The 27888-nt window shown below is 42.8% G+C and overlaps 2 protein-coding genes across 13 annotated transcripts in view; both read left to right on the top strand.

Moving 5' to 3' along the window:
• ZNF606 (zinc finger protein 606) overlaps positions 1 to 14151 on the top strand; it is a 26474-nt gene extending 12323 nt beyond the window's left edge. For 6 of the 12 annotated variants that reach the window (XM_055411253.2, XM_088830331.1, XM_088830329.1 and 3 more), the window contains exons 5-7: positions 1268 to 1394; positions 1625 to 1723; positions 6045 to 14151. In XM_055411253.2, coding sequence (XP_055267228.2) covers positions 1268 to 1394; positions 1625 to 1723; positions 6045 to 8032 — 2214 coding nt within the window. In that variant the 3' untranslated portion in view covers positions 8033 to 14151. Of the gene's footprint in view, positions 1 to 1267; positions 1395 to 1624; positions 2142 to 2266 lie in introns of those variants that run through there. The other 6 variants (XM_088830335.1, XM_088830334.1, XM_088830338.1 and 3 more) reach the window with 6 other exon arrangements.
• On the top strand, positions 14056 to 27809 carry C22H19orf18 (chromosome 22 C19orf18 homolog; the record flags this gene model as incomplete). Its single annotated transcript, XM_088830681.1, has 7 exons — positions 14056 to 14311; positions 16508 to 16606; positions 17190 to 17228; positions 19979 to 20062; positions 20917 to 21019; positions 24219 to 24385; positions 25091 to 27809. Coding segments are annotated over 7 exons (897 nt in total), but the record flags the coding sequence as incomplete, so codon positions are not given.
• Between the last annotated feature and the right edge of the window lie 79 nt (positions 27810 to 27888).

Below are 27888 nucleotides of genomic sequence, written 5' to 3' on the forward strand. Positions count from 1 at the left end.
GGGTTTCACCATAGGAGGTTGTGATCAGCAGTTGTAAATGTTTTTTGGAGTAAGAGAATCACTGGAGCAGAAGCAATTCTGTGTTTCAAGCCAGTTGTGTGAAGGGAGTGAGGGGAGCAGTTCAGACCGGCAGAGAAATCTACATTGAAGACCCAGCATGAAAGCTGGCCCTCATCAGAGATGACAGGCTTGGTTTATGAGCCATGACCCACAGGGATAAAGGAAAGCGGCCGTATGTGGTTGGAAGAGAAGTGTTTAACAGGCTTTGTAGAGGTTCACCAGATGCTATGAGGGGAAGTGCACTGCACACGTGTCCATTCAGTGGGTGTTTGTCTTGAGGGAATTCTGTGCTGACCTGGAGGAGAGGACCATAGTGGATAGACAGGCCAAGAGAGAGGCCTCAAAAGGAGCAGGGGCTGTGGGGTTTGTAGCACACCTTCCACAACACACAGCTCACTCCCCAGTGCCCTCATGAGGGAAGACATGCCCCTGCCCCACCCTGGAAGTGCCCAGATACCTGAGACTCACTTTGATGGCTTCAAAGGACTGTACTGGATGCATTCGTTGCAAAAATCAGGCATCCCTTGATTTTTCTAGTGGATATTCCTGGTTCTTTTTCTTAAAAACGTCAGTTTGAACTTTTTAGAACTCAAAGTGCTTTGATAGCAACTGTAAGTGGATCTCCTTGGCTTGGACAGCTCTGCTCAGTCCTGGCCCACCCCACCTCCAGTCCTTGGGAGGCTGTTCTCAGAAACAGTCTGGGAGTGGAAACTTCTCTCTGTGCCCAGGAAGGCAGCCTCTGAATGTTTAGAGAACCCTTCCAGGTCCTGGATCCACTATGGAGCAGATGTCAGCCCCAGGTTCTCTGCTTTGTGATCAGGGTTCATATTCTGCGTCCATCCTGGTCCTGGGCTTGGTCTCACTAAGTGTCTGCAGCTCTGGAAAAGCAGGAAGAACTGTCCAGATACTACCCAGTGTTACTGGAACTGAGCAAGACTTCGGAGAGAGCTGCTCATTTTTATTGTGGTTACTGTGAGCCCAGGTATCTGCTTTCCTAAGAGTACATCTCAAATGCAGGGCCTCGGCTGGCTCCCAGTGAGACCTTACCCACATCAGTCAGAATATTGAATACATTCAGGACAATTCCTCTATGTCCTGTTTCCTCCCCAACACTGTCAGCCCTACTCCCTCCCCAGAAAACACTAGATGGAGTTGGGGGCAGGGAAAGGTGTCTCCAGGTTGAAGAGGAACATGTCTGGTCTTTTAGGAACCAGTGACCTTCAATGACGTAGCTGTGGACTTCACGCAAGAGGAGTGGGGGCAGCTGGACCTTGTTCAGAGGACCCTGTACCGTGACGTGATGCTGGAGACCTATGGGCACCTGCTGTCTGTAGGTAAGCTGCTGGCTGACCGAATAAATGAAGCTCTCCTTGCAATACCCTCTGCTACTCCCTGTTTACCATCTTATATGAGCCTCAGGAGGGCCGAGGTGATCATGAACCCTGAGGTTCAAGGATGGAGTACCTACTGATCATAAAGTATGAAGTGAAGTGTCACTCATGGAAAGAGTAGGGGAAGGAGGGTTACATGACTACACAAGTCCGTGTTTTTCCTCTTCATGTAGGGAATCAGATCACCAAACCTGAGGTCATCTCCCTGTTGGAGCAAGGAGAAGAGCCATGGTCAATGGAACCAGGATATCCTCTTCAAGGCACTTGTCCAGGTGAGAGCAGGCCCCAGGTGGGAGTGAGGAACTGTTCCTCCAAGCCCTACTTTTTGAGAAAAGGGCTGAGGCCATGAGGAGTTCACTTCCTGAGATAGCATCACAGTTCCTTCCAAGGAGCTTCATCCCTTGTACTATTTTCAGAGCAAAGATGCCCACCTTCTTAACAAGGTAGCAATTTTTGTATGCTGCAGTTTCCCTCCTTACCTCTCATATTATCTGCTGTCATTTTTGTCTAAAAAGACTTCTCGTTCATTTATCTGCTTTTTAATTTTTTATTGCAGAACCTATATCCTGTAGTCACAGACTCTTTCCAAAAAAAAACCCAGCAAAAAGTGATTGTTTAATACAGATAATGTATTTACATGATTTAAAAACTCAAAGCTATGTAAAATGGGTAAGTGAAAGAAAGTTTCATTTATACTTATTCACACTGTTGTTATCCTCCAGAGAGACACACAGAAACACACAGGTAACCCCTTTCCTTTTACTGTTAATTTTTGGTTATTTTATTAGTGGTTGTCCTGGAAGTTATAATTAACATCTTAATTTGCAGCAGTTTAGTTTGGATTTTATGTAATGTCTTTTAAATCAAATAGGAAACAAATAAAAATGCATTTATACAGTCTTGTATTTACCTATGTAGTTACCTTTATTGGTGGTCTGTATTTTGAGTTATTGTCTTTTCATTTCAGTCTGAAGAACTCCTTTTAGCGTTTCTCATAGGGCAGCTTTACTAGCATACTCTTACCTTTTGTTTTATCAGGGAAGGTCTTGATTTCTGTATTTTTGAATGATAGTTTTGCCAGGTATAGAATTCATGGTTGACACAATTCATTCTTTCTGTCCTCCCTGGTTTCTGATGAGAAATAAGCTGTTAATCTTGTTGCATATCCCTTGTGTGTAATGACTTGCTTCTCTCTTATTGCTTTCTGGATTCTTTCTTTGGCTTTTGAAAATTTAACTACAGTGTGTCTGCACGTGGCCTTCTAGATTTCCAGGAATATGTTAGAACTTTTCAAAACTCCTATGCGTATCTCACTCCTCAGCTTTTCCTTTGATTTTTTGGTTTCTATATTGTTTGCCCCAACCATGTTCCATCATCTCAGACAGTAATTAAAAAAAAAAAAAAAGACTTCTTAAAACTTTGCCTGGAAATGTTTGACAGATCCTTACTTCCTGGAAGCTTTTAGCACTGTGCAAGTTCCCACAAGCCTTTCAAGTGGGATCTTTCTGGGAACCACCAAACAGCTCAGATAATGACTGTTCTTTGGGAGTGAGGCTTTGAAAAAGCTCTAGCTTTGTTCTGTTTCCTCCACCAGAAATATGGGATGTTATTTTCCAAGGCTACTGCTGAGTTGAGGAGTCAGAGATGTGATTAGGGTAAGTTAAAATGCTACAAATCTGTTACTCGAAATTAACTGTTCTCCTTGAATAAACTCTGGGTCAATGCACAGCTTTGGTTAAGCATATAGGCACACATAGTTACTTTTCAACTTTCCAAAGGTGAAATACAGTACACATTGTTCTGTATTTTGTTATTTTTTAACAATATTCTGTGCTCTCTCTTGAGTCCTAAAGGTGGACATCTTTCTGTGCACTCTGAAGAAGTGGGCTTTTGTGGAGTCTTACCTGTTACCCCCATCTGGATCTGAAACCCTGTACCAAGGAGTCGTAATTTCCAGTAGCTTTTATGTGCTGACCTCTCTGAGTAATCATCCTCAGCCCTGTGGTTCCATCAGCTCCAGCCTTACACTTCTGCCTTCTTGCCGATCATCTCAGCTGTCTCCTTGATACTGACTGAACCAGGAATCTCAGCTTTCCCTTCTGGCTGGTGTTCCCATCTCCTTGTGCCAGCCTTCTGTGAGTCCCCAGAGCTGGAAATGTGGGAGTCATCCTGACTCCCTGCTCATTCCTCTCTAAGAAGTAATGTCTCTTCTCATCCAGCTCAAGTTGCTGAGTAAAGTTTTATTTGTTATGAGCCTCTCGGGTGGTATTTCTAGATTTACATCCCTGAAGTCTTCCATATTAGGTCTCTGCCAGTAAACCTACAATGACTTGCATTACCTTTTAAACAACTGATTCAATTTCAGGACCTTCCTATTTTCTCTATTTTCTTTTTCTCTCATTATTTCCTGCCTAATTCCTGGAGTTTACAGCTTACCTCTGCTTGTGCCATTCTAGCAGTCTGTACTTGAGCCATGCTCGAAGGCTGAGCTCATGTCGTTTCTTGTGGGTGAAATCTTCCTGGATGGCTTCTGTTGTGCTGATCTCCTTTTCTGGCTTCCCACCTGCTTAGCATCTACAACCCCACAATCACAGTGCTATATAGTGTTTCGATTGTCCTCTCATCACAGAGATTATAATTTACAGGTGAAAGATATGCTCAGGCCACAAATACTGATTGTAAAGCTGGTCAGAAATTGTTTGGTCAGTGGCTTGGTCAGCTACCATTTCAAAGTTTTTTACTGGGAAAATTCAAAAGCTATTTGAAGATCATTCCCAGACTTCTGGGGCTTCCCTGGTGGATCAGCAGGTAAAGAACCTGCCTGTCAATGCAAGAGATGCGAGTTTGATCCCTGGAGGCGGAAATGCAACCCACTCCAGTATACTTGCCTGGGAAATCCCATGGACAGAGGAACCTGGTAGACTATAGTCCATGGGGTCACAAAGAGTTGGACACAACTGAGCACAAAGCGGGTCTCTCTAACTTCTAGGAGCTAAGCTTAAAATTGATAATAGATGCCAGTTCTTCAGCAGAGTAGAATCTCTCTGTTGTAGAGGACTTTGGTAGTAAAAGGGGAAAGTAGTATATAGTGAAGAAAGCAGAAAAACCTGAAGAAAACCATGGTCTAGGTCCTTATTGGGTCCCTGTAGTTTTTAGACACTATGGTATGCTGAATAATGATACCCTCCTCCCCCAACAAAATGTCCACATCCAAAGCTGAATATGGTGCTTTGTGTGGCAAAAGTGGCTTTTCAGATGTGAATTAAACTAGGAATCTTTTTGAGATGCAGAGATTATCTTGGATTGTCTGGATGGGCCCATTGTAATCATGAGGTCCTTATAAGAGTGAGTATCAGACACACCGATATGATTGACAGAAGCAGAGATAGGAATAATATACTTTGAAGATAGAGGAGCTACAAGTCAAAGAATGCAGGCAGGGAAAAGCTGGGAAAAGCAAGGATATGGATTCTCCCCTAGAGCTCCTGAAGGAAAGCTATTTTGATTTCAGCCCTGTGAAAGCTGTTTATAACCTCTGACTTTCAGACTGCGAGATGGGTGATTTGTTCTAGCAGCGATAGGAAACTAGTAAAGACCCTTCCGTTGTTGGAGGACTGATAACCTCAGCAGTGATGATAGGTGGCTTCCACATATTGAATTTGCCAGACATTTTGTTGGTTTTACAATCTCATTTAATCTTCAGAAAACTCACCTAAGGAGCGTGGCAGAGCCAGTAATTAAATACATATTATCAGACTATAACTCCTGTACCTTTTTCATTGCAGTATGCTGTCTTTCAAGTCTGTCTCTTCTGCCATCACTCTACAAATTATTCTGCAGTGTTAAAAGAACTTTAGGAGTATCCTTAAACTATGTGATTTTTGCCCTTTGGGCAGATGATTTTGTGTTACTGAGTGAACTCTGTGGAATAGGAAATAAGGCTTGAAGCCTTGTTGGTGATACTTTCACTTAACACCCCTCCTTTTTTTGGTAGGTGTCAAAATAGGAGAGCAATAGGACACTATAACATAGAAATGAATTGACATACTTTAATAATTTAAATATTAGTTGCTGAGGGGCTGGTTGTTCATCTGTCTTTTGCTTAACCAGTTATTATTTTTTCACCTTAGTAGTATTAAATGTGTCAGGATCCTCCAGACAGCCTCCCAAGTTCAGTGATTCACTGGAAGTACACACTGGGCTCAGAAGGCATTAAACTTAGGGTAATGGATTGTTACAGTGAAAGGATGCAGAGCAGCATCAGCAGAGGGTAAGATGTGTGGAGCTAAGTCCAGAGGAAACCAAGTGCAGGCTTTCAATAGTCCCTTATTCTAGTCCTCCTTTACATGGGGAAATGTTCCTAAATGGGTTTTATTCATATTCAGTACACATTTTGTATTCTGGTTAACTACTTTTGTTCACTCTTTACTATTTTCCTCTTTCCTGTTATGATCTTTCTCTGGGTTACCAGTCTATTTGGAAAAAAGTTCACACTTGCCTTTTCAGTAACATGGACAATAAATCTTACCTTGTCCACCCTACTCTTAGAATTTGTTTCTCTATACTCTCATGGCCTTTTTCTATTTATTTCAGAATGGATGAAAAATCTTGAAAGCAAAGCGTTGATCCCAACACAGAGCATACTTGAGGAGGAACAGTCCCATAGCATGAAGTTGGAGAGATACATATGGGATGATCCTTGGTTCTCCAGGTTAGAAGTTTTGGGATGTAAAGACCAATTAGAAATGTATCATGTGAACCAGAGTACAGCTATGAGGCAGATGGTCTTCATGCAAAAGCAGATACTGTCTCAAAGAGGCTCTGAGTTCTGTGAACTTGGAGCAGGGTGTAGCCAGAGCTTAAGCATTGTTCCATCTCAGAAAGTTTCTCAAATAGAACATTTCTATAAGCCTGATGTAAATGCTGAAAGTTGGAGATGGAACTCAGCCATAATGTATACTGATAAGATTACCTGTGAAAATAATGAGTATGACAAAGCCTTCTATCAGTCCATGCAGCCTGTTCACCCTGCAAGGGTACAAACTGGAGATAATCTTTTAAAATGTACTGATGCTGTTAAGTCTTTCAATCATATACTGCATTTTGGTGATCATATGGGAATGCATACAGGAGAAAAACTCTATGAGTATAAGGAATGCCATCAAATCTTTAACCAGAGCCCATCATTTAATGAGCATCCAGGAATTCATATTGGAAGAAACCAGTATGATTACAAAGAATATGAAAACATCTTTTACTTTTCATCCTTTATGGAACATCAAAAAATTGGTACTGTAGAAAAAGCATATAAATACAATGAATGGGAGAAAGTCTTTGGGTATGACTCCTTCCTTACACAACATACAAGCACTTATGCTACAGAGAAACCTTATGAATATAATGAATGTGGAACATCTTTCATCTGGGGTTCTTACCTTATTCAACATAAGAAAACTCATACTGGAGAGAAACCCTATGAATGTGATAAATGTGGAAAGGCTTTTAGGAATCGTTCAGCCCTTACTAAACATGAACGGACTCACACTGGAATAAAACCTTATGAATGTAATAAATGTGGGAAAGCCTTCAGCTGGAATTCTCATCTTATTGTACATAAGAGAATTCATACAGGAGAGAAACCTTATGTATGTAATGAATGTGGGAAGTCTTTCAACTGGAACTCACATCTTATTGGGCATCAGAGAACTCATACTGGAGAGAAACCTTTTGAATGTACTGAATGTGGGAAATCTTTCAGCTGGAGCTCCCATCTTATTGCCCATATGAGAATGCATACTGGAGAGAAGCCTTTTAAATGTGATGAATGTGAAAAAGCTTTTAGGGATTACTCAGCCCTTAGTAAACATGAAAGAACTCACTCTGGAGCAAAACCATATAAATGTACTGAATGTGGAAAATCCTTCAGCTGGAGCTCCCACCTTATTGCCCATCAGAGAACTCACACGGGAGAGAAACCCTATAACTGTCAGGAATGTGGCAAAGCATTTAGAGAACGTTCAGCCCTCACTAAACATGAAATAATTCATTCTGGGATTAAGCCCTATGAATGCAATAAATGTGGAAAATCCTGTAGCCAAATGGCTCACCTTGTTAGACATCAAAGAACTCATACTGGAGAAAAGCCCTATGAATGCAATAAATGTGGAAAATCCTTCAGCCAGAGCTGTCACCTTGTTGCTCATCGGAGAATTCACACTGGTGAGAAACCCTACAAATGTAATCAATGTGAAAGATCCTTTAACTGTAGCTCTCATCTTATTGCTCACCGGAGAACTCACACTGGAGAGAAACCATACAGGTGTAACGAGTGTGGAAAAGCATTTAATGAGAGTTCTTCCCTTATTGTACATCTGCGAAACCATACTGGAGAAAAACCCTACAAATGTAATCAGTGTGAGAAAGCTTTCTGTAAGAATTCTTCTCTTATTATTCATCAGAGAATGCATAGTGGAGAGAAACGCTTTATATGCAGCAACTGCGGAAAAGCCTTTAGTGGTCACTCAGCCCTCCTCCAACACCAGAGAATTCATAGTGAAGAGAAACTCTGTGAATTGAATTGATGAGCTTTTTATTTTATTGTGCACTTGATAACACACTGAAAAAACCCTAAAGTTTAATCATGTGGGGAAATTTTAATGAGAGTTTAGTAAGACTTCTCCCCCTATTAATCAGTAGAGATTTTCTTTGTAGAAGAAACCTGTGAATGAAAAGAATAAGTAAAAGCCTTCCACAGATGTGTAGCTCTTGCTTAAAATCAAATAAGTACAGTGAAGAGAACTCCAGACTCCCCTCGTGGTTCACCAGGAATCCTACTTGAGCACCATGAACATAGGGAATGAAATGTCTATTAGTAAGAGATCTCTACTGTTTGTGGCTCAGAGTGCGTTGTTATGGGAAAAACTTTATCCTAGAAAAGTATTTTCAACTGGACATACGCTCTTTTTGCATCAAGCTGGAGTACTGAATGGAAGCTTTACAATAACATTTGTGCATCATTATGGAAACACAGATTGTGCTATTGTAAGAGGAGGGTCTGGGTGCCCTTTAGAATATGGAATACTAAACCTGAATTTTTATAATATTGAATGGGATATTTACTGTTGATCAACAATTAGCCTTAGAAAAGAGTAGTAAATGAGATTACTAATGATGGAAAGGTTATTGTGCAGAAGTATGAGACTGATGTTCTTGGAACAGAAGGTGATACTTAATAACCCGGTATGTCAGTGTCCATGGTTTGCTCATTACTGCAGTTGGACAATTAGTTTGTAATCTGTTTTAGGCAATCACATAAGTTATAATTATTGACACTGAGTCAGAACGCATAACATAAAGGAATAAAAAGGACACAAAACTGTATATACATATCCACTAGAACATCTGAAAAGTGTATTTGCATAAGGACTGGAAATACTCATGGGTAAATTAACCTAATTAAGATTTTAAGTTTTACCAACACATACAGTACTTACTGTGTACTAGACTTTTTTTAAATGCTTTTCAGATATTAACTTATTCATTCCCCTTAATTCTATAAGATAGGAACTATTGTTATCTCAATTTCACAAGTGGGGAAACTGAGGCACAGATCATAAGAAACCTACCTAAGGACACACAACTAGTTAGGAGTAGAGAGATTGACTCCAGAATTCATGTTTATAACCACTGTGTTACGCTGCCTCTGCAGTGATACTTTTTTCCCTTAATGTGTTTTTGAAAATTGTCTTCACTGTTTTTATAGTAGATATTTGATAATAAAAATCAAATTCCTAAACAATGAGAAAGTTACCTGGCTCTTTGCCTGTGGAATTTCTGGTAATATGAGAGCAAAGCTCCCTTTGAAATATGAAGTCTGGATTGAACATTGAGAATCACTGCATTTTCTGGGCTCTGGTTTCCCAAGAATTTCACCACCTCCATCCCTGAAGATTATAGTCAACCAGGGGCTGGAGGACTCGCTGGAGGTTTGGGCAAGTCAGAGGAATGCCCCTTGACAGGTTTAGAATTACCCTTCATGAGGCAGAGGGCAAGAAACACCTCTGCACAGGAGATCCCTCTTTCTCAAGGTCTCCCTGGGATGCAGTGTTTCCTTTTCTTCTCTAGATGAGAAGATTGTCTGATAGTAGGGAGGACTCAGAAGGGAAGAGAGCATCAATCATCTCATAAAGTGAGGAAGTTTCTCTGCTCAGAGTGGAAAGGGGGTAAGATGAATAGGAGGACTTGGGTGGTGTTTCTTTGGTTCACAAATATTTCCTGTGTTTCCCTAAAGTTGGGCTATAATTTGGGACCAGCAATCCTTCCTGGATAGGTTTCAACGGTATTGGTTAGAAATCCAGAGTACAGAAGGTTCATCTAGTTCTCTAGGGGTCCATGATGCTCCAGGGGGTGAGAAGCAGTCGCCTGCTGGTATTGTGGAATGCTGTGTTCACTATCTGATGCCTATAGCTGGTGCTTATATAGGTGTGTAACATCTGATCCCTACCTTAATGTATAGTTAACCCAATAAATGTTGCAGGGGTAAATTGGATTTCTCATGTGATTTGTGCAAAGATCGTTAAAGAGTCTAGAGTTATCAACATTGTCTCTGTAAGAGAAAGCAATCTAATGTATCAAGAGTTGTACTGCCAATATATGGGAATTGTATTCTAATACCCAAAGAAATACACTTTGAGTGAACCCAGATTCTCTTGATTTAGTGACTCCAGAGGGTTTTGGAAGTCATATACAATATTCTACATATTCCACAAGCATCCTGATAAGTTCTTCTGTAACTATATTACCAAGCCTCGTATTTTTAAAAAAGTATTTCTCTTTAAAAAATTTTATTTATTCATTTGGCTGTGGCAGGTCTTAGTTGCAGCATGCAGGATCTTATTTAGTTGTGACACGTGAGAGCTAGTTCCCTGACCAGGGATCAAACCCAGGTCTCCTGCATTGGGAGCATGGAGTCTTAGCCACTGGACCACTTTAGGAAGTCCCCAAAAAATATTTCTAAAAGGGCCTCCTGGACTTCTAAAGGGTCCTTCTAAAAGGATCCCAGTCTTGTGTTTCCTCTAGGAGGATTCCATATCTCCCTACCACCTATTATACAACCTTGTGTGTCCAGGACTCCTAGGTCCCCTTTTACCTCTCTGGTTCTCACCTACACATGGCTCAGTTCATTGCCCTTTTGATACCCCTGCTCTGAAACCTTCTGGGCCCAGTTGGAAGTCTCCATTCATCCATCATCTGCTGAAACATGAGTCTCCTCTTTGCACAGCACCTCTTAAGATCCTTGCAGGGAGTGGCTGCTTTCTCTCCTATTCTTCTTTACTTATTGCTTCTAAATTGTTCTCCCTCCCTTTTCTCTAAAACAGTTCTGACTCTTGGAATATCAGACTGTCATATTACTTCTGCTGCTTTGTTGCAGTCACCTATGACTGGTTCACTCGTCTGCAAAGATTTCTACTCTTGCAGTATTGCATCTAAAACCACCCCCATCGTAACTCCCAGTCCCACTATCCATGTAGACAACCTTCCCATGTCCTGACCTCACAGCTTTTCAGCCTATCTGCTACTGGTTTTGCCTCCCACCCTGTCTGCACCAGACACTGCCATTGTCATCCCTAGGACCATTCCATTACCAGTGACTAGGACCTGCCCACCATCTGTTTCACGTATCTTTTCCTAAGCTAGTTAGCTGTTGAGTACCAAGATTCCAACAATTGCTTGACTGAAGCTTCCCTCTGGGTTGCTCCCAGCAGATGACTTTGCTTCCTGTTTCCTGACTGAATAGGAGCCACCAGCAGAGGGCTTCCATTGTAGGTCTCCACCTCCTCTACCCACTTTCGGTAACATCTGTGCCTGCCCACTGGTGCCTTTATACAAACTGACTGGGTTGGCGCCAGAGCCTGTTCCATGTCCACTGCCTCAGGACGTTGTTCCTGCAAGTTTCCCTTATCTCTTGTATCATCAGGTTTTCTATATATACTGGCTTATCCTCATTGATGTGCAAACACACTTTAAAAAAAGGAAAGAAAACCCTCTAGATCCTGTATCATTCTCTGCTTTGTTACAGAAAGCAGAATTTCTCAAAGGTGGTCTCTTCTTGCTGTCTTCATTTCCCTTCCATTTTTTCTTCTACTCAGTCATTCAGTTGTGTCTGTCTCTTTGTCAACGCATGGACTGTTGCCCACCAGGCGCCTCTGTCCATGGAATTTCCCAGGCAAGAATACTAGAGTGAGTTGCCATTTCCTCTTCCAGGGGATCTTCCCTACCCAGGGATTGAACTGATATTTCCTGGGTCTCCTGCATTGGCAGGCAGATTCTTTACCGCTGAGGCGTTGGGGAAACCATTCTTTCTTGAACCCACTCCAAAACCTACCTTGCTGCCAGATGTCCTCCACATTGCTAAATCCAGTGGTCAGTTCTGTTTTCTTCCTTGACTTTAGCAGTAGCATCTCAAATTCTCAGGTGATGGGTCATTTCCTTCCTGAAACACATTCACCTGCATTTCGGGGCTCGACCCCTGCCTCTGTGGCCTGCATTTCAGGTCCCCTTTGCTGTTTCCTCCCCACTTCGCGTCTGCTCACACTACCTTGACCTCATCCGGTCTTGAGGCTCTATAAACACCACAGGTATGCTGTTGAATCTCCCTTTATGTCTACAGTTTGGTGAGTTTTGAAAAAAATGTCCATATCCTTGTAACCACCACTATAGTAAAACTAGAGAATTTTTTCCCTTCTCTAAAAAGTTCCCCATGTCCCTACCACAACCCTAAGACCTGGGCAGCCACATGTCTGTTTTGTGAATATACATTAGAATTGTCTTTTTAGAGTTTTATAAAGATAGAATTGTACAGTGTTCTATTCATATCGTACCTTTTGTATCCAGATACTTTTGCTCAGCATGATTTTGAAGGCTCCTCCACATTGTACCGTGTGTCAGTAGCTTGCTTTCCGTTATGTGGATGAGGTAGTCATTCTGTTCACCTGTAGATGGACATTACCTTGAGCCCAGCCCTGGGCCAGTGTAAATACAGCTGCTCTGGATGTTCCTTTTCAGTGTTTTTTGCGTGTGCAGGTTTTCATTTATCTTGGGTAAAAACCTAGCAGTGGAATAGCTGAGTTGTATGGTAAGTATATATTTAACTTCATAAGCTACTTCTATGGGCCTTTTCACCTGATGTCTTTATTCTGTTTTACATTCTGGGAAATTTATCTCTTCTTTTTTTAAGATTTCATCTATGTATTTAAATTTTTTCTCTTTTTAAGACTCCGATTATTAATACTTAGATGTTAGCATGTCTGTGTCTGTTGTCAATATTTCTTAGCTTTGCTTTCATGTTCTCTAATTCCTTTTCCTTTCTTTCCTCTGGCCATTTCCTGTTTGCTGTGCTAGTTTGCTAATTTCTCAGCTGTCTGTTTGCTACTTATTTCCTCTAATGTATCTTCATTTCAACAACTGTTTTACATATCTAATATTTCTTCTTGGTTCTCTTTTATATGTTATTAGCCTCATTCCCTATTGTTAATGTCATGCCTTATCTCTCTAAATGTATGTGACTACTTTAAAATTTTGGACCATCTGTTCTAATATATGTGCCTCTGATAGAATCTGTAATCCAGTGTGCTGTTTTTCTTTTGGAAATAAGTATGCTCAGAAAATTGCTTATTTCCTTGACCAGTGAGCACATTTATTTCTCTTGTTTTCATCAGCTACTTGTTTTTATGCATACATGGGATGGGATCAGATCCTGGTCCCTAAGAACCCCAGAGTTCAGGGTTAGGAGGATGGATCCTGGGATGGGGAGGTGAAGGCACCAGAAAGCTAGTCAGTGACTTCTTACCTCCCAAGGTAACTCTGAAGTGTGATCCGCCAGCCCAGGGCTTCGTAGAGTCAGGGTGGAAAAACACGTGCCTGGTGTCATGGAGTCTCTGCCTGTTTCTCAGCTACTTCTGAGCACGGGTTACTGCCCAACCTTGACTCCACCCCTCAGCAACCTGGACCAGGGGCCATTCATGGCCATGTTGATGCTGGACCATCCAACCAGCACGCTTTCCTCACTGCCCACTTCACCACCCTGTCAACTTGCTGCATTGCACGCACCGTTACTTAACATCACCTCATACATTTTCTCCTTTCTTACTGTCCACTCTGTCTCCTGATGCCACACACCAGGCTCTGTGCTCCGTGGGGACCTCGTTGGTCCTGGTCTGCTATGTCTGAGGTGCCCAGCATGGCACTCTGGCTCCAGAAGTGCCTGGGACACCAGCAGGTTGTCGGTTGTGCTTCTCCACCTCCTCATCTGGATCTCCTGACCGCGGAGATGTGGGGGGACTGAGGGGGTGCGGCACAGGGAGAAGGGCACTGTGGACTCAGCAGACGGTCACGAAGTCCTGTATGTGGGAGAAGGACTGGTCAGAAGGCTCAGCCATACGATGGGGTCCGGGGTGGATACCAAGGAGGCAGTTATAGGAATTGGTCAGAATTACCAATATCCTTTTAAATGTGTGGCAACTGAATGACACTTTTAAGACAATGACCATTATCAAAGTGTGTAATTTCTTAATTTGAAGAATAAGTGTTTAAATGCTGCTAAAAAAAAAAAAGGCAGTTAACTCAGAAGCAACAAGGCAACCTTGCCTTGTGGACAGAGGAGAGAAGGGCCTGGGAATGTGGACAGTGCTGGGCACTCCCAGCAACACAGTCTTCAGTTTGGAGAGCCAGGGCTCATGCTAGCCTCCCCTGCAGAAGCTATTCTTTCTGCCCGGACAATGCCCTCCCTTGTGACATCACAAAGATGAAACCCCTCTGCAGGTGGAGCAAATGCGGCGGTTACAGGCAGTGCCCTGCTCAAGGTGGGCCCTCACGGTGGGAGGAACTGGTGAAGGGTCTGGAGAAGTACTTGTGCCCCAAAGAGGGAGGGTTCCGGTGGAGAAACGGGGACCCTGATGAGATTTTCCAGCCAGAAACCACTAAGTTTGGTCTTGTTCCCCAAACTTCTTATCCTGAAAGTTACTTGGGGGCATCTTAAAAATACAGAGCCCCCCCTCCCCCGGCCCCAGAAATAATGTATTTTCAACCAGGGCTCTGGGGGTTCTTGTCATCCTGGGAGCAGATGTCTAGTAGGACATGACACAGTTTCTACCTCACAAAGGAGGAAGCCAGCTTGGCTTGAGGTCACTGTGGGTCCACTTTGGGCAGGACCCAAGCAAAGTGCTGGGGACTTGTAACTTGGCCCCATACAGTGATGACAGCATGGAGGAGGGTGGTGGCCTAGGCTTCATCTGGCCTAGAGGGGCCACCCAAAGGGCTCCGGGATACAGGTGGTGTGAAACCTGGAGATACGGGGTGACGGTGTAGAACTTTACCTCCAGGCTCCTGGAAAACAGTTGATTCCGTCCAACCTTTTGTGTTCCGGGAATCCTGGACTAGGAGCCAGGTGTTCACAGACCTAGGGGGAAGGACTGGACAAAGCAGCAGTGAGCATGGGGAGATTGATACCCCAGGCCAGCTCCAAAGACAGCAGTGTCCCCAGGGACCTTGACAGTCCTAAGTCCAGTCTAAACAGTGCCCACAGGCAGGCCAACAGGAAGCTCAAAAGAGATGGGTTAGATTGGAGGCAGTTGTGAGACTGTGGGGTTTAGAGAGCATGGGAGCCGCATCCTTACCAGGCTCGTCCCGGAGGCACAGCAGGATGGGGGAAAGACAGATTGGGTGTTGAAAGAACAGAGCAAGGCCCTCTTGATAGTCCACAGCGGGAGGAGGTCGCGGGGGGCGGGGGGCAGGTCCTAGCCTTGTCATCCCATAGACATTTAGGAGGGGCAGCTGCCCTCTGGGCTGCACCACAGGTGGAGTTGGTTCCTGGTCCTCGGGGCTGTGTAAGCATCCAGAGGTGTCCAGTCTGTTCTTACTACCATTGATGGGAGGGATGAAAGCCTATTTCATGTATCACGTGAACTACTGGATGGGCAGAGGACAAGTCCAGGGGACAGCCTTCTATACCATCTCACTGTTCAATTCCCTTTCTACATGCCGAGATGATTCAGTTAATCTCTCCCTTAAAGAAACTTGGAGACAGCCACTTGGGTCTCGGCTTCTGGATGGTACCCCAGAGGTTGGAGGCATACCAAATTGCTTTTTTTCAAAGATTACACTCTCACATTTTACATCCAGAACTAACGCTCAGTGCCCACCCTGTTTTTGAGCTTTGTGTGGATTGCGTTATTGAGCCATCACTGTAACCCTGTGAAGTGAGTATTCTTTCCTCCTCCTATTTTACTGATGAGGAAACTGAAGCTCAGAGGGGTTAAGTAACTTGATGAAGCTCAAACATCTAGGAAGCCAGAGGTAAGCATTAGAATGGGCCTATAGAGCCCTGCTGTCTCCTCCATTTGCTTCTTGTGAGGTGTCACATTGAATTATAATTGATTCCCTTCTGTCTCCTCAAGAGTCTGACTCTGAGTAAGACTGAAGGGTGCGGTGCTGTCATCAGCTCAGAGAGGTGGTGCCGGGAGGGCTCAACGGTGACAGCCCTGCCATCACCCAGCCCGCAGAGAACAACTCAGGATCCAGTTTCCAAGCAATGTTCAGAGCAAGACTCTGAGGGTCTTACTCACTCCCAGCACGCCCTCTCATTCTGTTAGTCTCACCATTGGCTGACTTGGTTCCATCAAAGAATTCCACGTGGTGACGGGAGCTGACCTCACACTGGTGGCTCCCAGTCAGAACTGACACATTCTGTAGGGAGAAGAGCTCCTTAGTTTTTCAAAGAAATACGGGGCAGATTGTGGACAATAGCTAAATACTTCCTTTCACTCACACGATAACAAACTAGCAGTTTTGGAATGATGGACAAGGTTCAAAGATCTTTTGCTGTTTTATTTTTGTTTTTAATGGAGTGCCCACTTCATCTGTGTGTGCCTTATGCAGGTGAGTTCAAACCACTTGGACAAACAACAGGTTGAATGGGTTGCCTCAACCATTGCTTTCACTTGTTTTGAGGGAGTAAAAAGGGGTGATTACACCTCACTGCTGTAGGTTTTCTTTTCCAGATTATTTTCCCTTAGAAAGACACCCAAATGTCACCAAACAACCCATACAGTTCGGTAAGCAATTTCATTCGGTCCATGGAGCTATCCCAAGACCCGGAGGTGAGTCATTGTTACTACTTGGTCAGTGAAATGGGAGCTGTACTCTGTGGTCCTCCTAACTGCTATTCAGTGTGTCTTTTCTTCTGTATTGTTAGTAGTGTGATCCATAAAATAATAAGATTAGATAGACATTGCTTGGAAACTGGATCCTGAGTTGTTCTCTGTGAGCTGGGTGATGGCAGGGCTGTCACTGTTGAGCCCTCCCGGCACCACCTCTCTGAGCTGATGACAGCACCGCACCCTTCAGCTCCGCACCAAGTTTCTCTAGGTCCTCTGCTTAGGAGGAGCGTTCCCGGCTTGCATGACTGCAGAAGCAGAGCAGGACCCAAATGCACTGTGTTGCTAACAGTCCATATACATCAGAGGAAACACTGGCTGCAAGCAGAGCACCATGCTTTTGCAGACTAAGCCCCATGCATCTACTCGGCATTGGAGTAAACTTGTTAAGAACATTTACCATCTCAGCAATTAATATTTGGAAACTACATGTCACGCCCTGTCGTCTAATACCAAGTTATATTGTGATTTTCCTAAATGTATCCTAAAACTCTCTTCTCTCTGATCCCCTTCAATGGCCATCTAGCTCCGCGTACCACACCCATGCAGCCCCCAGCGAGCACTGGTAAGTCAGGGGATCTGGGAGTGCACGTGGGATCCATAAATATCTGCAGAGCTCTTGTGTCATATGGCTCGTCCAGGAGGACATCCCATGACTCTCATAACTAACAGCTCCCCCCCCCAGCTCCGTGCAAATTAGAAAAAGGCACGCCTTGCCCCCCATGGCTGGGTTAGTAACCATGCTGCTAGGGACAGATTAGAAAATAGCACAGATGTCAAAGTGTCAGGAAATACAGAAAATCACAATTAATACATCTGTCCATCCCAAAGACATTCTTTATTACTCTTCCTCAAGCTCAGCTATGGGCTTCCCAGGTGGCTCAGTGTGAAGAACCTGCCAACGCAGGAGCTGTAAGAGATGCGCGTTTGATCCCTGTGTTGGGGAGATCCCCTGGAGGAGGGCATGGCAACCCACTCCAGTATTCTTGGTTAGAGAACCCCATGGACAGAGGAGCCTGGCTGGCTGCAGTCCATGGGGTTGCAAAGAGTTGGACGTGACTGAGCATGCACACACACAAAGCTCAGCTGTAGTATCTCATTTCTCCATTCACTTCACCACCACCAAAGTTCAGAAAAGGAAGCTGGGTCAAAGTGTTAGAAGGCCCACATTCTAGTCTTACCTTGACACTATCAACACTAACCTCTTGTGAGGTGGCCCTGGAGGTTCGCTGAGACCTCTGCTGTTCCTGAGCTTTCAGTCCCAGTGTAATTTCTGATACAGAAGACGAAATTGTTTGTCTAGTTGGATCACTGGAAGACTCCAATTTTCTCTTGTAACTCTCAGCTCTCGGTTACATGGAAAGATGCCTACCTCATAAAAAGGAAAATACACCTTGAAAATACACTATAATTCCAGTTTTCAGCTATCATGTTGAAAGTGGGCAAAATATCTCATAATAAACTGTACTGGCAAAGGAGTAGGGAAATTTAGTCTCCTGTCTTGTGTGTAAGCCAGGAATAAGTGTGGTTTCTACAGAGGGCAATTTGGGAGTTCTTATAAGAAGAATGCATTCACTTTTTGACCCACAGTTTTGAAATATACCCAGGATTTGTTTTAATCAGGTATGATAAGACCCACAGACTCGGAAATGATCATCGTGAAGGAGGAAGGTTATACACACAGAATCCTAGAAACAGCAGGCAGGGCACACCATGCCAAGCCATGTGGGGAAGGGCCAGCCTTGTTAGGAGGCAGGGGGCAGAAAGACGGGTGCATGACCCAGAGCTGCTGTTGACCGTCTGGGGGAAGGAATGCGTGAGGTGGGGTAGGTACATGGAGTAGGCTTAGTGTTGCGTTTGTTATTGTTGTCATTCAGTCGTGTCTGACTGTTTGCGACCCCTTGGACTGCAGCACACCAGGCCTCCCTGTCCTTCACTATCTCCCAGAGTTTGCTCAAACTCATGTCCATTGAGTCAGTGATGCCATCCAACCATCTCATCCTCTGTCACCCCCTTCTCCCACCTTCGATCTTTCCCAGCATCAGGGTCTTTTCCAGTGAGTCAGCTCTTCCCATCAGGTGGCCAGAGTATTGGAACTTCAGCTTCAGCATCAGTCCTTCCAATGAATATTCAGGGTTGATTTCCTTTAGGATTGACTAGTGTTGCATAGTTTGAATAATTTTGGTGGGCTCTGGGCTAAAGGAGTGGCTATAAAAAATAGTGTACTCAGCCATTCTGTTTCTAGGAAATTTTGTTTAAAGTATGCTGGTCCATTTTCCTAGTCCACTTACCCTCCCCCTTTGCTTGGTGACTTTCTCCTCTGTTTTTCTCATTCCACAAACACCACCACCATATCTACTCCAGCCTTGCTCTTAGAGGATGACTTTGTTCCCACCATCACTGACAACACAAGCACTTTAGTGAGCATCTGTATCTCCGAATAACACTTTCTCATCTTTCCTCCAGGCCAGGTCAAGGCTGACCCTTCACCTGTGCACCAACTTCCATCCCCTTAGGCCAGCTCGGGACACTGGTCGATTATTTCTCCCTTTCCTTTTGTTTTCTCATGAACCTCTGTCAGTCATGCACATGGGTAATAGCACTTTTGACTAGGTCTCCAATGACCTTCCCATTGCCAAGTCCAACAACCAGTTTTCAGTAGTCATGATTTTGAAACCATCTGTAACCCATATCCCCCCAGTATTTCATTATGAAAACCTGAAAATGTACAGAAAAATTGAGAGAATCATTAAATGAACATCTATGTATTTATTGGATGGACTGATGCTGAAGCTGAAACTTTAATTCTTTGGCCACCTTATGTGAAGAACTGGCTCATTTAAAAAGACCCTGATGCTGGGAAAGATTGAAGATGGGAGGAGACGGGGACAACAGAGCATGAGATGGTTGGATGGCATCACCGACTCAATGGGCATGAGTTTGAGTAAGCTCCAGGGGTTGGTGATGGACAGGGAATCCTGGCGTGCTGCGGTCCATGGGGTTGCAAAGAGTCAGACACGACTGAGTGCCTGAACTGAACTGGACTGAAAACTTAAGCATTTAATCGAGCATTTTCATAGTCCAGGTTCTTTTCTTCATGTCAAGCTGACTTCACATTGAGGTGCCAGTCTCAAAGAGTTTCTCAGCTCAGTTGTTGAGCCAGAGAAGGGAAAGAAAGTGAGGGAGTGCTCTGTGTAAGACGAGGAGGCACCTCAGTTTGTCAGATTTTACAAATGATTGAGTAATGTACTTAGTCAATTGCGCCTTTGTTCAGTTTGTACCCATAGTAGCTCTGTTTGTTTATTTTCATTTCAGATGATGATAAGAGTGAGCCTGCAAGGACCACTCTTGGTTTTATAGGATATTCAATGGGCCTAAACACCAGTCCCTGGAATGCAGGTTTGTGGGATTAGATCTCGAATTGACCTATAATATCCTGTTTTATTTAAAACCATCACTGTACAACCTAAGGCCATCCAGCAACACTTGAATTGTAAAACTAGGGCTCTCCTTTCAGGTATATCAGTGGCAGTCTCTGCTATTATATCAGGGACCGGTCTCATAAGAAACGGCTTTGGCCAAAGACAGGAGACAGATGAAAAAAAAGGAGTGAGGATTTAGGTGGGAATTCAGATTATACTTGTTCACACAGGCTGTGCTATCTAGCTTACATGGTTTTCTTGTAAGTTAAGAATTTTATTTTTAATGTTATTTCTGATTTTCTCTCCCATTCCCCTAAAACAATATGATTAACAAATATATTAACTGATACATGTGTGTGTGCTAAGTCACTTCAGTTGTGTCTAATTCTATGCGACCCTGTGGACTGTAGCCTGCCAGGCTTCTCTGTCCATGGGATTTTCCAGGCAAGAATATTGGAGTGGTTGTCATGCCCTTCTCCAGGGTATCTTCCCAATCCAAGGATTGAACCCAAGTTTCTTTATGTCTCCTACATTGCCAGGTGGGTGCTTTACCACTAGCACCACCTATGAAAGATGCTCGGTCTGACTCTTTGCGACCCCATGGACTGTGCAGTTCATGGAATTCTCCAGGCCAGAATATTGGAGTGGGTAGTCTCTCCCTTCTCCAGGGGATCTTCCCAACCCTGGAATTGAACCAGGGTCTCCTGTATTGCAGGTGGATTTTTTTTTTTTTTTTTTTTTTTACCAACTGAGCTATCAAGGAAGCCCTAATAACTGATAGTCATAGCTAAAATGAGACTTTATAAAAACTTCTTTTCTTTCTGTTTTTAGCATGGATTCCTCATAGACCTGCTCTTGTTAAAGTAATTACAATTGCGTGTATAGCCCTCACTATTGCCCTGATATTTGGGATCACTGTTTCCTACATGATATAGTAAGTCTATGCTAAATAATGTTTACCATCCTTTAGTAAGACATACAAGTAACTATTTCATGGTAGTAATGTTAATAATGGTGATGATGTTGGTAATTCTTATAATCACTGAATAATTACAGTCATTATAAATTTTCAGTGTTTTTCAGAATATGGCCTATGTTCATGGTGGATCATGACATAAATGAAAAATATAAAAAGAAACGTGACAAAAAATTTAAAAAAATAAAAAGTATGAATAAATAACACAAAAAAAACCCCAGGACAGAATGAATACAATTTAGTGGAATAGAAATGCTGATTTTCAACTTTTCAGACTCAAGATTGTGAAGTAAAACTTATCTCTTACTGTGGCTCATGATCAAAAGTGTTCTGAGATGCTAGCATCCTCTCACAATGTGATTTTCTAGAGTGAACTTGATGCTTTGGAAAAAAAATCTTAATAGTGCAAAGTGGAAAAGTGACCACTGTCTCTTTCACTAGAAACTTATCACCAATGTGGTTTGGGTTAAAGTAGCATTTAGGGAAGACACGTCATCTTGTTCACACAAATGAAGCCTGTGGTGAAGCTCAGTTTATGTGATCATTTTGAAATTAGTATCAGACAAAAGCAAGCCATCATGTGACTTGACATGTGACTGTGACATCACGTGACTGTGATCAGGAGCAGCATGTTGGTTCCTATTCTAGGATTTAGTTCCAGGATTCCATTATATCCCATCAGAAACATCTTGAGGAAGTACTAAATTCTTTGTTAGGATTAAGTGTGCACATGGGAAATACATTGCCATGAATGGAATATCTTTTAAGGTAACCATTTTAGGACACCTTGAAGTATGTCAAATGAAGGTAAAATTAAAGGTGAAATTGAAGAGATTTTGCTAATGAGTGAGTGTGTCACTAGCATGTTTGGTTCTGGATTTTCTAATCTGACGATCTCCTTTGACTCAATTTATGGAACTTCAGTTTCAGTTTATTTCATTAGTGTAGACAAAGATGTTAACAGATATGAAGAGTCCTAAAATAACTCACTAAAACATTTCATCCTGAACTCTTCAGTTCAGTTCAGTTCAGTTCAGTCGCTCAGTCGTGTCCAACTCTCCGCGACCCCATGAATCACAGCACGCCAGGCCTCCCTGTCCATCACCAAATCCCGGAGTTCACTCAAACTCATGTCCACAGAGTCGGTGGTGCCATCCAGCCATCTCACTCTCGGTCGTCCCCTTCTCCTCCCGCCCACAACCTTTCCCAGCATCAGAGTCTTTTCCAGTGAGTATAGTGACCAATTAAGGTACTGAGCTAATGTCAACATTTATCGCTTTTAAGTTTGTGTTACCCATAGTGACATTTTTTAAGCCTGAGGCAAAAGGAAAAATATGTGCCCCAGAGTATATGTTTTTATGTAATTTTTGGCCATTAATTTTTTCCAGAAGTATATTTTGGATATATATCGATGAGGGACTTCCCTGGTGGTCCAATGGTTAATACTCTGTGCTTCTAATGCAGGGGACCCGAGTTCAATTCCTGGTCAGGGAACTAGATCCCACAAGCCACAACTAAGAGTTCACATGCCACAGCTAAACATCCTACATGCCACAACGAAGACCCAGTGCAGCCAAATTAAATAAATAAATATAAAAAATGAAAATATATTAGTGAGTTTTATTTCATTTAAACCAGGAAAGTAAAATTATAATAAATTTTGTTTCTGGTATAAAGTATTTAAACTTAACATAATGTGAGTTTTGATATAGGACTTTTCAATTTTTAAAATATATTCTCAACTACTTTAATGTTTTAGAAAAGAAGAACCATAAACTAATACATAAAAGTGTGTATATAGGGACTCAACATTTTCCCTTTTGACTCAGGCTCTCATGCAGTTCATCACAGTGCTGATGGATCCTGTTTTTAAAATTTTGATATTTGGTTTATCATGGATTTTTCCAGTTTTTTCCTTTTTTTACCCACACCGCATTGCTTGTGGGATCTTAGTTCCCCAACCAGGGATTGAACCTGGGCCCTTGGCAGTAGAAACACAGAGTCCCAACCACTGGACGGCCAGGGAATTCACTCATTTCAGTTTTTAAAAATATTAAGTCAAAATATTTATCATCATTACTGAGTTTTTTCGCACCCCCTTAAATTTTGCACATGAAGTGAGCACCTTATTCTCCTCACCCAAATCCTGTTCCTGGCCCAGTTTCCTGATTATCTGTAGCAGTGTTTACAGTCAGATCAGTTCTTCTGCTGAAAAGCATGATTCTGGAATGTTATCCCTACACCCCTTCCTCCATCTCAGCTCCTTAGAACACAATTAAGCTAACCCTAAAATGATTTATTATTACATGTAGTGTTAGTTGCTCAGTTGTGTCCAACTTTGCAACCTCATGGACTGTAGCCTGCAGAGCCCCTCTGTCCATGGAATTCTCCAGGCAAGAATACTGGAGTGTGTAGCCATTCCCTTCTCTAGGGGATCTTCCTGACCCAAGGATCTAACCCAGGTCTCCTACATTACAGGCAGATTCTTTGCCATCTGAGCCACCCTGGAAGCCCATTAGTACATGAGTCAAACATAATTAAGAAGGTACGTATGTTACAAAAAATTAAACACTGTATTATCCATTTTCACTTCACACAAATATCTGTTCAATGATCTACTTCCAAGTTTAGATCTAGGTGAGGCGAACAAGGCACTCACTTCAGGTGCAAAGTTTAAGGCAATGCCAAAAACTTGGTAGTCAAGATAAATAATAATATAGTATTTTTTAAATCTAAATTAATGCATTCACAGCCCCATGATGAACATTTTAAATACAGGATCAGTCACAGTGCCAGGCCAAAAATATTGGAGATTGAGCAAAAGGAAAAACCCACAGTACCTATGCTATCTTTATTTAAAATGTTGACATTTTGTTCAAAGACTATTTCTGCCTCCCTCCCCATGTACTAGTACCACCATGTACTAGTGACTACTTTTTAGTCAGAAAATCATAGGACAAAGGATTAAGACCTGATGATTCAGTGTGAAAATTATGCTTTCAAATTTATCTATTTTGGGAATTCTTTTGGTGGTCCAGTGGTTAAGACTCTGCGCTCCCATTGCAGGGGGCACAGTTTGATCCCTGGTAGGGAAACTTAAGATTCTGCAAGCCACAGGGCACAGCCTTCCTCCAAAATTATGTATTTTGTTCTCCAGTCGACTGGTAGAGGCTGAGGAAAAACAACAACTTGCATCACTTTATAAAAATATCAAGATCCCATCATTAGGAGATGAAGAGGAATTCTTTGAGGATGGGGGCCAAGATGAGTCCACGTATCTCCTTCCGGAGAATGAGAAGGAACTGGAAAATTTTATTCATTCAGGTAGGGGGTCAACCAGTTTATCTTGTCAGATCCAGAATTGCAGGAAAGCTGAGCTGACAATGATGGTTTGGTTTTCTCAAAATCAAAGCCAAGTGGGAGGTAAGAAAGATGAATATTTCTAGCCACACCTGCAAGAGTGAACCATTCTCAGTTACAGAGGGCAAACAACTGTGTGGTTGCTTGGTTCCTTTTGCAAGGCAATTCCAAGGATTGAAAAGAGTTCAGGAAACAAAACCTTTCCTGAACTAAATATTTCCCTTACGCATACTTATTAATGTTGCATTATTCTCAAGTTTTGAACGCAGTCAGATGCGTTCCTACACCGTCTGCCTCAGCCTGATGTGGAAATGGGATCCAAGCCCACAAAACAGGTTACTACCCCCAGGTCAGAGACCTCTGCTGAGAGTCGCTCACCACCCCTGCCAGTTCTTGTAAGGAGATAACAACATATATGTTCATGCGGTCGGGTATGCTAAGTTGCTTAAGTTTTAAAAACAAGTATAGTTGATTTACAGTATTATACATTTTTAAACCTGGGAATTTACAAAGCTTGAGTACGGAAAGTGGGGAAATAATTTCAAAGTGCAGTTTTCCTTATCAGGCAAATAGCATTCAGTATAGCCTAAAAATTCCATTGTTCTTCCTTTATTTTTCCGTATCTTTCCTCACTTCTTTTGTCTCCATTTAAAATTCCTCATTTATTAGTATCTCAGCAACATGATGTCTACATTTTAGTTATTAGATCAAAAAGAAGAAAACATTTTGAAAAGAAGAGATTGAATGCAGCACAAAGCTTAGTAAAGGAAGTGAAAGTAAAGGATCCTGTACATACTGCAGAAGCGGGGAGTCCATGAAAGCAAATGACGGAGATGTAAGACATGCTAGTCAGTGTGGAGGAACAACCGCGGGAGGACAGATGGCCGAGAACGTGGGCCTGACTTCCTCTGGAGAACCTTGTACGGGAGCACCCTAAATGATGACAACTAGACGTGAAAGCAGAAAATAAATTCACGTGATGTAGCAATTCTTGCTTCCTAGCTCTCATAGTTTGATGAATAAATATAACTTAATTGGAAGAGAAAACTGACTTTTAAGTGTGAAAGAGAAATTTTCAGGATTTTCTTTTCTCACTCCGAACCAGTAATTTCTTTGGGCAAGTCTCCCAGACCATGCCAGGGAACCGCTTTCATGAAGTAAAGTTTCCTCAGTGACGTTATCTGTCCACTCCAGTAGCTTGCTTCCATTTTCCCGTGAGGAGAGTGAGAATGTCAAAATGAATATGACACTAGATTAAGATACAGCAACCTTTGTTTTTAAGGGTCTGGGACCTGGTGAGGGAAATAAGCTTGCAGGCAAAGAGCTGAAAACACTGTCAGATGTATTGTAAGCTAGGAGTCATTGAGAGCTGTGATAAGAGGACAGTCTGCTGGTTCCTCCAGAAGTTAAATATAGAGCCACTCCATGACCCAGCAACTCCACTCCTAGGTATATATCCGAAAGAATTGAAAATACATGTACCTGCACACAAGAGAAAGCTGTACACACACATTCATAGCAGCAGCATTCATAGCAAAAAGGTGGAAACACCACTTACGTCCATCAGCTCATAAACAGGCGAACAAAATGGCTCCCTGTACAGTGGGATGTTGTTAAGCCAGACAAAAGGAGTACCCACACAGGCTCCAACACAGACGATCCTTGAAAACATTATGCGTAAGTTAAACAGATTAGACACAAAAGGTCACACATCATATGGTCCTGTTTGTATGAAATAACCCAGACTAGGCAAATCCATAGAGAGTTAAAGTGGTTTTAGGTGCTGCGGGTGGGGAGAAAATGGAAAAATGGTTTGCGGGTATGTATGAGTATCCTTTTGAAGGCAATGAAAAATTTTACCAAAAAATTTTAGTGTAACTGGACAAGGCTGGTACCAAACCCAAGTTCAGCTGCTCACTGCTGCAAAGGCCAATACTCAAGACACAAGTGTTATATTTGATTTACAATATTATACTAATTTCTGCTGTACAGCAAAGTGACTCAGATATATGGATTTAAGTTGGGCCACTGCAGTGAAAGTGCTGAGTCCTAACCACTGGACCACCAGGGAAACCCCTGGACTACTTTTTATCAGGTATCAAGGATATGAGAAGAGCATAAATCGTCTCAGGCAGACATGTCTTAAATCTTAGCAAAAACCAGGATGGCAGGCAGAATTCTGAGACGGCCCCTGAAAGTCCTGCTCCCTGGTGTCCACAGCTGTGTGTGCACACCTGCCATTGAGTGTGGGTCTTCAAATATGACGGATGTCAGTCTTGTGATCAGGCAAAGGTGATGGGACTGTCACTCTTAATCGTTACATTAAACCACCTCTCCAAGTCTTTATGGACTATGGACTTTATTCTTGAGCCCTCCACTCCTCTGTTTATGGAATTCTCCAGGCTGGAGTGGGTGGCCATTTCTTTCTCCAGGGGATCTTCCGTGGAGATCTTTCCCAATCCAGGGATTGAACTGCGTCTCTTACGTCTTCTGCCCTGGCAGGCGGGTTCTTTACCACTAGGGCTATCTGGGAAGCCACAACCCATGCAGGGAAAGACCTTTGCTAATCAACCCAGGGTAAAGGCTTCAGGCTTTCTCAGATTTTTTCTGGACATGCATCTTCCCTGGTGTGTGGGTATGGGTGTATTCCCCCCATACTGCCATACACAGTGTGCTGCATTAAATGTCTCAATTTCCCTAAAGTCTCCCTCCCCCACACCTGATTTTTCTCAGGGCATTAAACATTCTATCGCGTTCCTCTGCCCTACCTAGTCTTTTTATCCCCAGACATGGCAGGACTGCAGTCTCCCTGCTGCTCTCCCAAGGTTTGGAGTCTCTGGACTAAGTCTAAGTCCCAGGGGCCTTACTGGCCTCCATCCTGACTTACAGACTATCGCCACCATTGTCATCAGCACTGAGGCAAGCAATGCGGAAACCAGACTGTTGGCCAGCCTTCAGACAAGCCAGAATGTTGCAGTTAGGTGCTATGCTTTTTCCTTCCTTTGCCATAGTAGAATTGAGAATACGGCAGCTTCCACCTCACTCTGCTGTGCCTGGGAGGAGGGCATGGAGCCGTTGAAAATGCCTTCAAATTTCTCTTTTTTTCCATTAGTTTTTTGGACTCATGGCACGTGACATCTTACAGAGGTCAAACCTGTTCCCCCTGCCCTGGAAGCGCAAAGTCTTAGCACTGGACTTCTGGGACATCTCCCAAATTTATCATTTTGATTTGTGGAATTTTTTTCCACAAAATAGGGTGCTTCGTTAGTTTCTGAAGATCCTTCACTGGTTTCTACAGTACTTGAAAAACTATTTTGACCAGCATGATGTTGTTTACCTAGAGTTTTTAGGGGGAACAAGGACCTATAATTTCCTACTCTGCCATTTACTGATGCCCCTCTGATTCAAGTTTGGCTCTTTTTTTTTTTTTAGAACTCTTTTCCCTTTTAATATTTAGATTTATTCAT

Source organism: Moschus berezovskii, chromosome 22, assembly GCF_049115385.1.
Source record: "Moschus berezovskii isolate FMDL1 chromosome 22, NW_MosBer_1.0, whole genome shotgun sequence".
NCBI lineage: Eukaryota > Metazoa > Chordata > Mammalia > Artiodactyla > Moschidae > Moschus > Moschus berezovskii.